This window comes from Paroedura picta, chromosome 15, assembly GCF_049243985.1.
Source record: "Paroedura picta isolate Pp20150507F chromosome 15, Ppicta_v3.0, whole genome shotgun sequence".
Classification (NCBI taxonomy): Eukaryota; Metazoa; Chordata; class Lepidosauria; order Squamata; family Gekkonidae; genus Paroedura; species Paroedura picta.
Window position 1 is genome coordinate 10139072 of NC_135383.1, and position 16622 is coordinate 10155693.

Below are 16622 nucleotides of genomic sequence, written 5' to 3' on the forward strand. Positions count from 1 at the left end.
CGGGATTGGCCGGCTTCTTCCCGGGCCTGTGATTGGCTCTCGGCCGCGGAGGCCGTTTCCCAGAATCCTCCGCGCGCGGGCCGTTGCTAAGGGACGCTCTGGGAGCGCGAGGAGCGCGGCGTTCTTTTCGAACCTCGCCCTGTTAGAGGTGGAGGCCCGGCCTGACCAGCCTCCCCATGGCCAAATGGAGCCTCCACGTTCAGGGGTAGTGTACCTGCTGAGGTAAACGGCTTGCGTGCCCTTGCTTTGGTCTTCTAGGAGGCTTTTGGTCGGCTGCCGTTGAAAGCGGGCTGCCATAGGTGGATCCACCCTTATTTCAGTCCAGCTGAGTTTCTTATGCTGCCCCCCCCCTTACTATTTTCTGCCTTGTAAAAAATGCATTTTGCTGAAGCAGCATTTCATAGAATGACGCTATACTTCTGGATGTGTTTGGGAAACTGGGGAACCCAACTTAGGGCCCTGTTACTTGAAGGGGAACAAATTATTTAGGCATTAATTCATAGAGAAGTGTATGCATCAGTGGGAATCCTAACATTAGCCTCCTGTTGGTGTTTCAGCAGCGTTCTTGTAGACAACAATAAATTGCCCTTATCTGAGCCTCCTGTCCAGTGTAATGGGACCTGGGAAACCGGCTGGAGTTTGTGTGCCTGTGACATCTCAGCCCCAGCCAGGCAAAAGCGAAGCAAGAACGCTGCGGACCCAGGTGTTGTGAAATTTCTGCTTACTTTTCTGTTTCAGGGTTTGTTTTATGGGCTTCTTGAAAGGTTTGTTTTTTTATAAACAAGCATTTATTCCAGTTACCTGAAGCCTCTTGGGTGATGTGAACAATTGCAATACGTTTTTTTTTGGGGGGGGACACAAGGGGCGAGCACTAAGATATAGAAGTGTCTTGCACAGAGCTGGTGTCTTCACACTGTTTGTCCATAAGACAAATCAGAAAGGGCCTCACTGTTTTTGTATGTGATATCAGTTGGATTTTGCTGTAGGGTAGTTCAAGTTCCATGGAATTTTGCTAAAGTTAATTCCCAAATGCAGAAGTGCTGTAGAAGTTTATGCTAGAGAGACATAGCACAGCTGCTGAATGTTATGGGACCAACAAGATACATTGCTGTGTTTCACTGTAAACACTATTGAACAACTGACACAACTGAGATATACCATGGCTTTCTTAGTTCCTGGCACATTTGATTTTTTTTCATTAAAATTTTCAAAGGCTGAGGCTCCATAAACTGTGTATATCTGCAGTCATCTCCCTTGGGGAATTTCAAGACAAAGCTAGCCTGGAGTTTGTCAGGTTTGTTGATTTACCTGACAGTGTGACCCATTGTCTCCCACCCCATGAGTGCTGTGCTTAGAAACAGGACCCAGAGAAAGGTTTAGACAATGTTGTTTGATGTTTGGAACAGCTCCAGTTCAGCCGGAATGTTTCTGCAGTGCCAGAGAAGTTGGCTTTCCAATACACCAACCCTCATCCAATTATAATAGAAAAGCTGAAGCAGCCTGGGAATAAGAAAGATCAAGGTGCCGGTGATGGATTGGATGTCAAAAACTCTGTGGAGTTTTCCGTCCTATCTGAAGAGAAACTCAATTTGGCTGTTCAGCTGGCCAAAAGAGATGTGAAGCGAAGACATCTGGAGGAGCAAGTGAGACAGCATTTGCTCAGTGAAAACAAGCTTATACCTGGGCAGTCCAGGAGGAAGGAGTCTGAAAATGCTGTAGGGCCAAGAGCATCACACTTCCTCCAGAAGGAGGACCCCCAGCTTGGCAATTGTTCCAAACTGGAGACAACCAGCTCTGGAGCCAAAGTCTACCTCTACACCCCAAATCGGATCAAGTCGAAAGCTGCTTTGTCGGATTCACCCCCCACCCGTGACCCAGGACCTGGGCCACGAAAGGAGGAAGACAAGACTGCCCTGGAGGTCAGGCGGCTGCAAAAGGAGCTGCAGAGCTACATCCAGAAAATAGAAGAGCTGGCCAAAAAAGGTGAGGGGGACCTAGCTGCTGCTTTGATAGGGGTAAAATTGTTGGCTTTAATCACAACTCCAAATAGTATCTCTGGGGCTTCTGTGGTGTGGGAGGCTTCTAGGTCCAAGACATATGGCAGAGTAGAGTCCATTGCAGTTGGTGCCCTTGTCAGTGACCTTTTAAAGCTGGGATGGAAGGAAAGAATGATGTGGTGTTGGGCATGCAGCCTGTTTACTCCTTTGAAGTTCGACAGACTAGATGAATGGCACTTTAGAAGATCATAGTAGCTGCAAGGTTGGCTGATGTCGTTCAGTTCTGAGCATCCTGGGAATGTCCTTCGCTTCTGTGTAAACTGTTTTACAGTTTCCACATTACAATGAGTAAGTATTTTAAAATGTGTTCTGGCTTTTCCTGCATAGTCCTTGGACGTGTCAGGGTTATTGTGATCTGGAACAAAGGCTCTTGCTCCACTGGAGCCAGACAGTGTTTAACAGTATTTTTTTCAGAAGATGGCATGCTAGCCTTGTGTGCAGATTGCACGATCTATCTCCATCCTTCTCAAGCAGGGCTTTTCTTGTGGGCCATTGGGTTTTTTTTGGTGGCAAGATTCCCTCAAATCAATAACTCATTTCAGACCCGTCACTTTCTATTTTGGTGAGTTGTCTTTTTTTTCCCCAGAGAAAAGTGAAGAAACTTTGGATCCCGACGAAGAGCGCCGTGTCCGTGTCCGAAGGCAGGAGCAGGCTGTGCGCTCTGCACGAATGCTATATGTGCTGCAGCAACAGGCAAGAGCATTGCTCATTTTCTGTTGTACTCAGGTCTCCCCTGTGGCTTGTAGCACGTTGTGCTAGCAGTGAGATGTGGCTTGTAGCACTTCGTGCCAGCCACGGCCTCTCTTTCTAATGTGAGCTCCAGTCAGAGTCGTTCATGTTCTGAAGTTATCCAGATTAGACTACTGCAATATGCTGTTTGTGGAACAGCTTCTGAAAATTGTTCAGAAATTTCAGTCAGTTCACAGCGTGACACCATGGTTACTGTTTGGCATAAGCTGTAAAGAATGCTGTTTGCAAGTCCTAAGAGGAACCGTGCTGTCTGCCAGTTTGTTTCTGAGGAGAGTGCTGGTTCTTACCCTTCTATTTGACTGTTCAGGGCCTTAAAGGTATCCGAATAAACACCCTCTCCCATAAGAATGTGCCTGGCAGAGGCCCTGCTTTCTGTTCTGCCGATTCTCAGAGGGATGATATGTAGCAAATAAGGACAGAGCCTTTTCTGTGGTGACTCAACTGGAATTCAATCTCCATAGCAGTTCATCCAGAGCTAAACATTGGGCACTGGGATTGGGGGATGTTGTTGTTTTTCCAGCTGTTTAGCTGTTTAGTCTTCCCTGGCATGCTCCTGCTATTTTATTTTTCCCCTTTTGCCTGTGGTTTTTTTGGTAGTGTGTATTGCAACTGGTATGCTTTTCTGGACTCCGGAAAATGGTAGAGGACAGGAAGGCCTGGAGGATCATTGTCCATGGGTCGTACACAACTTCGCACCTAACAGCAACCATGCTTTACTGATCTTTCTTTCTAACAAAAATAATGGCTCATGAATGCATAGTGAAAACATAGTGCATTCTCTGTGGTGCTGCATGAGATGACCAGATTTCCGTCCAGGCCCTGACTGAGACTTCTCTGGGCTTCAAAGAAGTTCTATTCTGGGCCTGAACTTTGTTATTCGAGTCCTATAATTTGGGCGCCATAAACAATGCAGTCAGGAACCTCAGAATTTGGGATTCTTGGGTCTGAACGCTGTTGTGTAGATTGCTTAGAAATGTCTCTATTGAGCTAATTTGTTTGTAATACGTTATTGAATAGGTAAAAGAAATCCAAGAAGATCTGGAGAAGCTGAGCCCTCAGAAAATCAAACACACAAAGAAGGTGAGGGAGAAAATTCCAGGTAATTTTGGGAAACATCATGGATCAGGGGAGCCACATTCTCATCAGACAGGAGACTGTGAAAGGAGCTGTAGGCATAGTGGTGAAGGCTTTTTTTGAGTTGTCGTAACCCTCATGCTTTCCAGAGACTGGAGATATCTTGTGTCCACAATTATGCACAATCTCGCTACAAAATGTTTGCTTTTAAGTCAGTGTTGTGTCTGCTGGTCGTTGAGGTTTGTGTTTGTAACTTGAAATGCTTTTTTATCCTTCACATTGCATCCTTTTAATAATTTTGGCTGCCATTTTCTGCAGCTTTAGTTCTGTGATATCTATGGGAGGGACCAGCATGATTTCTCAGGAAAGAATTACGGCAGACCCTTGAAAAAAAAAGAGCAAGAGATTCGGAGAGTATCTTAATGGCACAGAAGTGGAGCACTTAGCTGTCGTATGACTACAAAGTCTCAAGTTTCCCTGAAATGGTTCTATCTGAATATGGGAGGGGAACATTCTTAGCCTCCATTTACAATTAGGGTTGCCGTCTCCTAATGGCAAATTGTCAGCTGCACTTTCTCTAGTTAATGAGACATCAGAAAACATGCATCAGAAAAGAAGCCCATCAGTATATCTTTTTATGACATACAGCTTCTATGCTGGTCCCTGAACTAATTGTTTTTGAGATGGGGAGATGAGCTGTAGGTGGGATTCTAAATGCAGCGACACCTCAGACCAGTGTAAGGGCGTTACAAGCCCAGCTGTCTTATTTGCAGGCGTTCTGTGTTTCCATAGCGCTGCAGCGGCAAGAGAGTGCTTTGAAGACTGGGGCCTGTGAGTGGAAACCCTCCTCTCATAGCTAGCCTGGCTGATATTGGTTTCTGGACAGGGTCCAGCTAGCTCATGGGCCCTCTTTCTCTCTTTCCTTTGTGATGCAGTCACGAGCCATGGCCAGGCTAGCAGCAGCTCATAGAGGCGCAGTCCGGGCCTTGCAGATGTTTGCCGCTCACTTTGCCAGCCAGTCGGAGCACCATCTAGCTCCTGCCCACTGCAAGGAACTGGGCAACCTCATCCGGCAGCTGTCCCTTTGCTCTGCCCGCCTCGATATGGGGTCCTCCGTTCCCGATGTCGTCATAGATCTACTGCTGCAGATAGAGGTGATGGGAAGAGAGGGCTACTTTTCTTTGTTGGATCAATGTCTCAAGGCCAGTACCGAACAGGCACAGGGAACCAGTCTGTAGATCCCACAGAAATGATGTGGCCCATACAACTAAGCTTGGGAGATGAGTGTATATTGCAGCTATCACAGGAGGGCTGCCAGGGGCAAAACAGCAACAAGAGCTGCTGCCAGCAAATTCTCTGTAATGAACTCTTTTGTGGTTCTATGATAAGCAAACAGTATTTTCAGAACACATGCTGAAGGTTTTGTTTGTGCTGTGTATTTTTTGTGAAATGCCCATTGTGCGGGCTAAATTTAGAATTTAACAGATTATTGTCAAAACTGGTAGCAGTCAGAGAACCATACCACATAAAAAGTGTTGGGTGCTTCTGACAATGTGCTAAGCCTCACTGGGGGACATGCTCCCAATGGGGTGTGAGCTCTCCCCCACTGAGGGCCAGTCAGTGGTTCTTCCCTGCTCCCGTCCTCCTCCTCCATTCTGCTTCCCAGCACTTGCCATGAGGAGGAGGAGCCAGCAGGAGGTGAGCTGTGGGGCTTTGGGTGGCCATCCACATGCACTCTGCCCCATTCTGCTGCAGCCTCACTGCTCTCTGTGGCCACCGGGAGAGGGGGGTGGGAAGGCTGACCAGACATGGTCTGCACCACCCTCACCATTATAGCTGCCAGGGAGGCCTGGCTGGGCACTCTCCATGCTGGCTGCTCCACTCTTGCCAGCCTTGTAGATGCTGGGGGTGGGGAGCTTCCAGGGCTTCCAGCCAATTTGTAAAACGGGTTTTCCTACTAGTATATAATAAAGGCTGATATATCTCCTGCAGGAAGTTAAGGGGCTTTTTGGCATTTGTAAAACATTTGCTCTTTGTATTTTGCATGTCAGGAAAGGGTGCTTAAATTTTGCATGTGTAATGAGAAAGAAAAATTGTGGTGGCAGGATTTGGACTCTTTGCTGTCCAAGAAGGAGTCACCCAGGAAAGGGAAGAAATGTCCTCCTGCACCTCAGTCTGAGCTGCCACCAGGCAGGGACAGGGTGCCAAGCAGAGAGAAGAAAGTTGGCGCACTGGAGCCCAGAAAGCCACCGGTAGCCAGAAGACTTCTCCCTTCCAGCTATGAAGGTGGACAAGATTTTATGGGTTTGTATATGAGCAACTGAAATCTGTATTCTTCTAAGATCTTGCTTAGCAGAAACAAGAACATCTCTGCTTTACAAGTCACAGGTGGCTGGCTGTGGCAGCCCCACCATACCGTGGGCTTTAAGAAGGCCCTTGATTCTATTGCGGCTTAGGCAGTACAATGATTCGTTTTCATTTAATTGACGAATAATTTTTTAAAAATGACTGACAATGCATTGGCAGAAAAACTGGTTGACGGCCATGATAATGTTAGGTGAAAGAAGTAGGCACTAGCCAGATTAATCCATAGCAAATTCCAAAAGCCATGTAATGCCACTTTTATTGAGGCCGACCGAAACAACACATTTCCCGATCTCTCCATTAAGCTGAAGAGTTCTTCAGGCTGAAGAACCCTTCAGCTTGATGAAGAGATCGGAACAACTGGAAAGTTTGCCCACTGTATTGTGTTATTTTGCTTGGTCTCAATAAAAACAGCATTATGTGACTTTTTTTGGAGGGGTGGTTGGATCTCATTCTTATCGAGTCTTGACTCCACACACCTTGGGGTAGTGAGTAGCGACAGAAGTCATCACTTGGCTCTCCATCCCACAGACTGCAGCTCTGCAGACCTTTCTCTCCTCTCTCAGTTCCCTTTGCTATTTCTTACCTGTCCCTCCCCAAGAGCTGCTGATTCTCCTTCTCATTCAGCCATGTTAAGCTGAGGATCCATCTGCCTCTGGATTTCCAAGCTGGGGTTTGCCTTTCGTGTGCTTTGTTTAGGAAAAATTACTAAGCTCAGTTGCCCTCCAAATTCAAAATAGGCTTCATTCTGGTCTGTGACAAAGGCAGGACATTAGCAGGGGCAAAGACAGAAGAATGGCTGTAAAGGACCAGACCAGTGGTCAAGCTTCCTGTTGCCAGCAGGTGCCAGTCTGATGCCACAGGCAAACCCATAAGTAGGCAGCCCAGAATATTGCCTTTTACGTAGGACCACTGTCCTGTGGCTCTTACTGGTCTTGATTCCAGATTCTGCTAATACCAGGAGAGATTAAGGATGCAGAGTGGGTTGATTTGGCTATTCCTGAGCACAGGAGGGCATCTGAGTGTTTCCAAATTCTGTACTGAACTAGTCTTGTGATTATGGGCTTTAGATGACCACCAGCAGACTGAAGAGATTTTGTCACCAGGGAAGATGGCAGATCACTCTGGCACAACCGCCCAGGAGAATCTGCCCGTTCCGGAACAAGATGGAGCTCTCCAGGCCAGAAGCAGGGAGGCCTTGGGAAGACCTGGGCCTGTGAGAAAGGCCTCTAGCCTCAGAGGTGGCCCACTGAAGAAGAAAGGAGTAGTATTTTCTGCCAAGCCTCAGGTACAGACATATCCTCTTCCTTTGCATCCCTGGGCTTCATTTTCAGCTGCTGTTACATATATGGTGACATAAAGCATAATGTCTCACTGCTCAGAATTACAGCTGTTGACCTTAACATTCTGGCGGCTGCTGTCCTGTGAAAACCTAAAGGGTTGTCTTTCTTGTTTTGCTTCTTAAAGGGGAGTTGTAGACCTCCGAGGCCAAAAGCTGAGCAGCCTCAAGCCAGGCAGACTCGGTTTCAAGACACCACTGTCGCATTCCGACTCAAGGAGACCAAGCCACCTGTTAGAGAAAGCCGGATCCCCTGGGTGCCTCCCAGCCCCACTTCCCCTCGAGGGTCTCCTCAACGGTAGGTTAACATTGCTGCAAACCAGCCTGAATAGGCAGCTTGGGTAATACCTGGCACACTCCAGACCTGCATTTTACACCCAGGGTGGGGGCTTTTGCCTTCAGACAATCTGTGTACTTTGCAGATCTGCCCTTGTGATGCTTGCTGTGGCTCTTTGGAGCTCCGTAGTTGGTCTCTTTCCTCCTTGGTTCCCTGCCGGTGTTGTATTTCTTTCTTTGCCTTTTTGTTTTGCAAAACTTCTTTAAAAAGGGAAACCCCCAGCATTCCGGAGGTTGGCTGTTTATGGTTTGCAACATTTCGTTATCTGAAACTGATCACGGCTGGTGGAGACTGTTTTGCGAGATTAATTCTGAACACCCACTAGTCAGTCATATCAGCCAGCCTGTTTCAGTCAATGGAAATTCCCTTGTATTCAGCAGGACTGTGACTCCACAGACAATTGGCATGAGTAAATGACAGTCCCGTAACAAGCATGGGTCTGCTACAGAAGTCTCCAGGCACTCCTGTGTTTTGCACCACCTGATGGATCGTGGGGGGAAAGCCTGCCTTTGCAAGTCATGTGATTGACAGTACAATCGTAAACAGAGTAACACCCTTCTAAATCCATTGAAATAATCCATTGAGTTTCGGAGGATGTAACTCTGCTTAGGGATGCACTGCTGGTGACCCAGCAGCAGTCTCTCTTCCATCAAGAGCCTTTTGTTTTGCCAGGGCCAGGCTTTGCTTCTTGCCTTTGAGAGATTCTGCTCTGTGCAATGCAGAAGTGTGTTGACTGTTAGTGCAGAATGGGGACTGCAGTAATGGCCTCACGGCACTTCTCGTCTTCCCATAATTCCCTGCAGGCAACTAGACAGAAGTCCCCGAAGCCGAGAGACCATCTTGGAGGGAGAGAGAGCAGGAGTGGGAAGACGAGCCATGGAAAAACCAGCTGTCAGGTTGGCACGGAAGGCCTCATTGAGTTCTTTTACGCACCTTGCAGTGGTTGCATTTCAGAAACCCTAGGAGGGTAAAGGTTTCCTTGCAAGGAAGAGGACTTTCCTTTTATCCAAGATTGCATACATTATCAACCTAAATTTGCAGTGGGATGCATAAGTTAAAAAAAGTTAAAAAAAAAAAAAAAGCCCAAGCTTGAACCTTGGGCTTCATGCCCCAACTCGAAATGGAAGTAGAACCACTGGGTGGATTTTGTATTGTGATTCAGCATAAGGAAGCTTCCTCTGTATGCACCTCTGGTATGTTTCTTCTGTATGTGGCTTCAAAACTAGCATAGGAGACAGAGCTAGCCCAGGAGAAGAGAACTTGCAAGAAGGCGCCTTCCAGTTTCTGTGATGTCTGGCCCGCTAATTGGGGGCTGGAGTTCTTGATCTTTCAGGGGGCAGGGGGGCTCAGTTTCTCTTTATTCGTCCTGGGGGAGAAAGAATCCACTCCTGGGAGAGATGTGGCTGCTTTCAGTCTAATATCTGTTCAGCAATGAGGTGAAGTCAGGAAATGTAGTTTCACCTGGTGGCATCACAGTCCCCAGAACCAAGACAGACAAACTGAAGGGCGCACAGTGGACACAGACACCCATGCTTAGGTGTGCAGCGTGTTCAGTTTTGGAATTTCTCATTGTGGAAACCTGTTGAGCATCTAATTGGGACCTCATAAGCTGGTTTCTTTCTGTTCAGTGTGCATTTCAGAGTGTGCCTTGTTACCGCGCTTGCACTGTGCCCAATGGGTGATGACCAAACAGCCAATTAACAATAAGCATTGGAATTTTTCCCCCCTCACTGTGTTGTTCACAGGACTGAGAGCACCTCTTCAAAGGAGATAGTGGATAAGATGGAGAGGGAGATTCGAGAGCGGCTGGAGCCCCTCTTGGAGAAAGCACAGGTGAGTGCCAGAAGAACTCGTGGGTTTGGCACAGGTGGAGTGTAACTGACACCTTTTTCACCACTGCTGCACACTGAGTCAGCATTTCATGTGAGTCACCCACTATGATCAGGAAAACTCTTTCCTGGTTAGTCTTCTGACAATTCATTCTCCATCAGAAGGAGAAAAAGAACAGCTGGTTTTTTTTTGTACCCCTCTTTTCCCTACCCGAAGGAGTCTCTAAGTGGCTTACAATTGCCTTCCCTTTCTCTCCCCACAACAGACACCCTGTCGTAGCAGGAGCTGAAAGAGCTCTAAGAGAAGATATTTTTGCCCAACGATGTATCACGTTCCCCACAGCCTTGCTTATTTGCTGTCAACCTGATTCAAAGGGACCCGTTTGGGGAGCTCTTTGCAACCATCCTGAATGATTTGGTGGCTGTTTACCTGTACAGGTTCTCGGTCATTTGTCTAATAAACCTCACCTTTCCTCCACGTCATTTAGAGCAGTGGGTTGGGCATTCCATGAAAGGAAGGGACTTTGCCCAAAGGTGAGAGCTGGAACTCTGCAGCGAGTGTCTGGGGAAACATTCATTCCCATGCTTTTGTTTCATCAGAAAGTGAATTTCTCCTTGGAAAGAAACATTCGCTTGAAGGAGTCGTTATTGGGAAGCCAGGCACCACCTCAGGATGTTGGGAAGGTAGGATGTGCTCTGCTAAAAAGGGCCAGAGAACGCTTCCTTTTCCTACAACATGAACTTTGTGAGGTAGGTGGGGCCAGGAAAGTTCCATGCCTAGCCCAAGGTTGCTCAGCAGGCTTCAGGTGGTGGAGTGGGAAAGCAAACCTGGTTCTCCAGATTAGAGTCCTAACCGCTACATGACATTGGCTGTTTGAATACAGTTAGGGTTTCTGAGGGTCCTGTAGGATTTCCTTACCAGGGTGAGCACCTGTAAGATTTTATTTATTTAGAAAGCAGCTGAGTATAGAGGCAGCTGAGTATTGAATTGGGAAGTCCATAGCTCAAACCTTGCCTCTGCTATGAATTTGACTGGATGAACTCAAACCAACTGTTCTATCTGGGCATTGGCTGCCTCCCATGGGCAAAGAATGGAGAATCTCTTAAGCAGTTTGATCTGATTTTGTTGTTTGAGTGTGAAGGGGCGGGGGTGAATCTACCTCTGATGTCTCCTTCTAATGTACACTGTTTAAATGTTTCAGTAGTCCTGTGCTCAAAGTGTGTGTGTGTGTCCAATCTATCCAGTACGTAGCAATTTAAATAACTATTTAAATGTTGCGAGTGCCTCCTCTTTGTGTGTATGTCTATCAGGCTGGGATCTTGAGGAGCCTTCTGGAGGACTCTGCTCTAGACAAGAGCCAGAAGACAGAACGTGAGTCTCTCTCCACTGTCAGCGTCCCAGATCTGGAGATGATGCTTCAGAGAATGGAGGAGATTGAGGTATGCTTCCGCTCTGGGGTCTGTCCACCCTTGACTTGTGCCGGCAAACCGTTTGGAGTCATCCAAGACAAAATTGGGCAGGCTGTGGGCAGAGGGAAGCAGAGTTCTCCATGCTGTGTGCTTTTCCTTTTCTTCTAATGGAGCCCCTGATGTTTGTGGATATCCCCAGACAGCTTTCTGCCTGCCAGCATGGATCCCTCATCAGTAAAAGTCAGCTGTCAGCTTCTTCTCACTCTGGGAAGGGGAAGGCATGTCTGGGTCTGTTGCTGGGAGGGCCGAGCTGGCTCATACGCTGTCAGAGATCTGTTTTCCATAGCGAACCTGCAGTGCCCCACCTTCTGCAAATCCTTATGCTGTGCCCAGTTCTGCCTTGAACAGACGGGAAACAACATAAAGGGAAATAAAAACCCAAGCTGGAGAACAGGTGAGAACCACAAAGGTTAGGGATAAAACCAAAGATAGAAAGATAGAAACAATTTATTATTAGTACTCAAAAACGTTTTAAAACCATAAAAGAATATCATATCTATTGGGCACACATAAAACATCTCAGTGCGTAAACTAGTTAAGACCTAACGCTAGTTAAGGCCCTTAGGTAAGACCTAACACATTTAGATCATACTGATCTTCATCAGAGGTAAATATATAAATGCACATATTTGTATAGAGCATTTTCTTCTGGTGTAAATTGGTATTTATGGTGTACACAAAAATTGTTTCTGTTTTTCTGTGTTCGGTTTTATCCCTAACCTTTGTGGTTCTCTTTTCCCCATATGGGACCTTAAAAAAATTAAGTCCTGTTGTTCCCAAGAAGGGATCGAGGTGGGGTGAATTGTAGATCATGGGAAACTTCACTCAGCCCTGTTGTTAGCTGCTTCAGACGTATTTTGGGAGGCTTCTGCTATCCTACGCTGACTAGGCAGATGAAATAGGGCAGGGTGTCCTAACGGTGGCTCTCTAGATGTCCATAGACAACAATGACCATGAGCCTCTGCCAGCATGCTTTATGATCTGTTGAATAATCACGTTTTTGCCTCTGTTTTCTGTCTGTCTGTGTTTGCTCGTGTTCAAGAGCTCCCAAGAACTAGTGCGAAGGAGGTATAACCAGATTGTCTATTCCGACCCTGAATTCTGGACCCACGAAGAGAGAAGGGGTGAGTTGGAGGCAGGCAATGGGAAGGGGCTGGCTGATGATCCGACAGCCAGGGGTGGATACATGAAACCACCTCATTCATGGCCCATACAGGTAAGTAATGTCCACGCAATTCTCCTCTTAGAGAACGCAATTGCAGCTAGAGAGAGACCGCCCGTGGTTCCCCATCCCATCCAGATAACGAAGCCAGAAGGTCAGAATGAGGCACAAGTGGACATTGTATTAGAAAGGCCCTTGGATGCCAAGTGAGTAAAAATTCAGAAGCAGGTGGTTAAGGTGCATAAAGGATGCTTGGTGGGAATGGTTAACGGCACTGTCTAGGGGTAAGAACTAGCTACATGCCTTTCTGCTGTCTCCTTCCCCATCACCGTTGGTTTGAATTACCATGACGTCATGGGATATTCACAAGTATTCTAGTGGCTCGGAGGCAGTGTGGCAGCAGCAGTGCCCATCTCCATGATGGACTGGCTGAATGGAAGAAAAAGCTTCCACTGGGCTGAGGGGACAGAAGGTCCTGGGCAGTGTTATCAGGGACTCAGAAGAAAGCCGAAAATTAAACCAGAGTGGGTCCATGTAGCCCAGGATCCTCTTACCGACAGCGGCCAATCGGATGCTTTTGGGGAAGCCACGTAAGCAGGACACAAAACGGTGTTTCTGGAAAAAGATCAAGTGGTGTGGCTTGTTTTTCAATAAGTGCTCCCATGGTTCCTCAGTGATTATTTCTCCTCAAAGGTCTAGAGATGGGCCTCCTGCCCCAAAATTTCTGGAGGGATAGGATTCATTAGGAAAGAGGGAGGTGAAAGATAAATGGAGGGAGTTAGGAACCAGGGAGTACCCAAGCAGCATGGGGATGTGGGAAAGACCTGGATTCTGCATCTCGGTACAATGATACCCGCCAGCTATCTCTGCTGAAACCTTTGACACCCGTTAAGGAAGGAGCTCTGATTCTCTTCCTTGCTTCCAGTGCTGTTGAGGAGGACCTGGAGCCAGATGAGAGACTGGAGTCCAGAACTCGGATTGTGCAGCCTGATACTTGGGACCCCTCCCAGCAGAAGCAGCCCCGGGCCTTCCTCTCTGTCCCCAAGACCATGCTCCAGAGCATCTGTGATTACGGCGCCCGGTACGATCATCACCTAAAGTGCATTTCCCACGAGGAGGTGGGCAACTTCAGTCCATGGCACATCGCCCAGAGGTGAGCGGAAGACTCAGGAGAGCTTGCTTGTCAAGATATCTGATGGGAGTTCTTTAGCTCCCAACCTGCCCCTTAGATGTGTCTGCTGCACCACTGGTGTACAGCTGGGGAAAGCTGGCCATTAAAAGAGCGCTTGTATTGAATTTCTGAACCAATCATGCCCACGCGGGAAGAAAGAGTTACAGTCAGATTGCAGCTTCCGTGTGCTTTGTGGGACACCTGTGGTTGCTGTCACAGGAGCATGGCAAGAAAAAGAGATGTGGCTGATGCAGTACCTTGCAGGGACACCAGGTGGTGCTCCACACCTTGCCAGGAATCATCCCATGCGAAATGCAAGGAATTGAACTCCAAAACTGCCCTTAGCTTTGCTGTTTTCCAGCTTGACAAAGTTCCCTTTGTACGGATGCCTGGGAGAGGTCTAGACAGGACCAGTTCCTCTCCTCATGCCTTTGTCCCCCTGAAGCAGATTACCTTTGTCTCGACCCCTGCTAATTCCCCCTGTTCCCCAGATTCCGCTTCCGCTCCTTCTCTTCTGAGTTCCAGCTGCTGTCGTCATCACCCCCTGGCAGGAGGGAATAAGCATCCTTAAGGGATGTGGGAAGCAGCCAAGGCAGGGGCCGAGCAGACATAGAGGTGCCTCTGCTGCGGGCACAGAGCTGGAACGCGTTGACCCCTGGAGATGTGTGGCTGGGTCTGTTACTGCTGTTATTTCCAGGAGGCTCAAGCTGTGAGCAGATGTCATCCCCAATGCCGGCAGGCCTCCCAGTGGGGCCTCTGGCTGATAGCTGTAGGGAAATAGGACGCTGGAACAGATGGGATTACATTATTAAATCGGGGCCCCTGTTGGCAGAAGGCCTCCAGAGGAGCTAGGCCACATGAGAAATGGATTCCAGGCAGGAACAAGCAGAGCAGAAACCCCGGGCAGCATGGAATGGCCGAAATGCCCCCTTCTATCCCTCCCAAACCTGTCCCCCACTGCAGGCACATCTGGGCTGCATCCACCCATCCTTGGAAACTGTGCTTTTCTCGGGCTCTACCAACAGTCTGCCTGATCTGGACAGTTCAGGCTAGGCTGATCTTGTCAGATCTCGGGAGCTAGGCAGAGTCGGTCCTGGCTAGTATTTGGAGGGGAAAACCCCATGGGGTCGCCACAAGTCAGCTGTGACGTGATGGCACTCTCGGTCCCTAGCAGTAGCTTGCAACAGGATTGGCTCATCGGCTGGGTAATCCATTGGCGAACATCTGCCATAGTGTGACAATAGTGCAGTCTCTGAGTGATGTATGGATGCAGCCCTGATTCCTTCTTGGATGCATGCACTCTTCAGCCAGTTCTCCAGCAGGCAGGAGCCAGTTAAGCAAGTCACAGCTTCTCCCGCGTCGCAAGCACAGGAGAACAGTTCAGGCTCCCTCATTTTGGGCAGAACAGAACAAATTTTGAGTCCGGTGTTCGCTTTAAGAGCAACAGAGTTTAATTCTGGGTATAAACTTTCAAATTAAACTCTGGCCTTATAGGTGCCACGTGACTGACGCTTCATTGTATTGCTTCGGACCAACACGGCTGCCCACTTGAATCTATCTTTTGGGGAAAATAGCACATCTTGGATGCCGCGGTGGGGATGGTCGCCTTAAACCTTAGAAATCAGGCTTTGGCTTTTCCCTCTTTAGCTTGGCAGAGGAGCTGACCGAGGAAGCCCTGATGGATGTGGCGGTGGAGCTGCAAGATCTGTGTGAGGATTACGCAGAAGCCGTTTTTACCTCTGAGTTCTTGGAGGCTGCCGAATGATGGCAGCTGCTTCAGCGGGCGTCAGCCAAGCACAGCTGTCCTGGGTCCAGTCACCTTTCTGGCAAAACGGCTGCGGGCCTGCCAAGCTAGCAATTCCTCCATGGCTCTGCCTGAACCGGGTGCGGGCAATGCCTCAAGGAGAGGATCGGGCAATGCTTGTGCCACCTTCCATTGTGCCTTGTTGACAATACAGTCTGGGCGTAACGTCGGAGAAGTAAATGATCCCTGGAGTCTTTGGAACTGGCTCTCACCAGCAGTTGTGGGTCATACTCCCGGCTCATCCCATTGCTCCGGGTTCCGCACATAACCACAAGACCTGTCTTCATAGCTGTTTAACTCATGGCAAGGCACAGCCTCATTGAAACCCTGGGGCAGCTGGCCTCTTAAACCACTGAATGGCACAGAGTCTGACCACTGGTTGCTTTGAACACAGGCCTTGGGGTTCTCCATCTGTCCAGCAAGGCTTTGCGGGTAAACTCTATTATTTGAGCCACTCCCCTGGCAGGAAGGGGCAGGAGACCCACAAAAGCTGGACTGGATTTTCAGGGTACCCTGCTTTGCGAGGGGAGTTTGAGGGAAGGCTCACCCGTCCAGCAAAGACCCTGAGTGTTTTGGAGCCCGGTTCTCATCTGTATGGTAGTCTTCTCAGCTCAGTAGTATGTTTGGGGATTGGGGCTGCAGGAAGGAGAGTCAAAAGGGGCTTCAGCTCCATACCTGCCTGCAATCCAAAGGAAACAAACCAATCTCTCCGTAGATCTTTGGTGTAGGACAACCCACAGGGCACCTGCTTTGCCCGATCTTGGTGCTGGGAGACAGAAATATGTCCCTTACCAGCAAGACCTCAGTGTCCCTTTCCAGGGCTGAGTTCCTGTCTTTCATGGCCACTCTGTCTGCTTTGTCCTCAACGGATAGATTTCACGGGGCCAGCAGCCATTAAGTCCTTCCGGCATTGACTCTCAAGGCTGAAAAAGTCAAAGACTCAAGGCTGAGTCACTGTGAGTAACATTCCAGTACTCAGGAAGGGATAGAGATGTCCTTAAATAATAATTTTAAATGTATAAAAGCTTTGTCTTACTGAGGTGTGATTTTTTTTTTTTAAAAAAGAGCAATCTTGTTTGTATCAGAGTAACATTTAAGAGACAATGGGTGTGTTTGCACATAGGCAGTGTGCTCGTACGAAGAGTTGCATTGTTCAAGAGTCAAGTGTACTTGGAAGCGCAGCGTAGGTTGATACAACTCAATCGTTTTTTTGTTTTGTTTTTTTTCAAAATGCGACAAAAGATTATTAAACGGGCATTTCCATA

The 16622-nt window shown here is 48.1% G+C and overlaps 1 protein-coding gene across 3 annotated transcripts; it reads left to right on the forward strand.

Annotated features, from left to right (window-relative positions):
* The first annotated feature begins 67 nt into the window (after positions 1-67).
* Positions 68-16622, forward strand: KIAA0753 (KIAA0753 ortholog). Of its 3 annotated transcripts, none has more exons than XM_077312767.1 (17): positions 68-222; positions 558-703; positions 1407-1983; positions 2644-2750; positions 3825-3887; positions 4817-5035; positions 5987-6185; positions 7316-7533; positions 7713-7882; positions 8725-8817; positions 9667-9754; positions 10351-10434; positions 11062-11190; positions 12263-12344; positions 12468-12588; positions 13308-13535; positions 15201-16622. In XM_077312767.1, the coding sequence occupies exons 2-17, from the start codon at positions 614-616 to the stop codon at positions 15316-15318; spliced, it is 2586 nt and encodes an 861-aa protein (XP_077168882.1). In that variant the 5' UTR covers positions 68-222; positions 558-613; the 3' UTR covers positions 15319-16622. The 3 variants fall into 3 exon arrangements, with proteins under 3 accessions (XP_077168882.1, XP_077168884.1, XP_077168883.1); XM_077312768.1 differs by having other exon boundaries at positions 87-222; positions 561-703; XM_077312769.1 differs by lacking the exon at positions 8725-8817.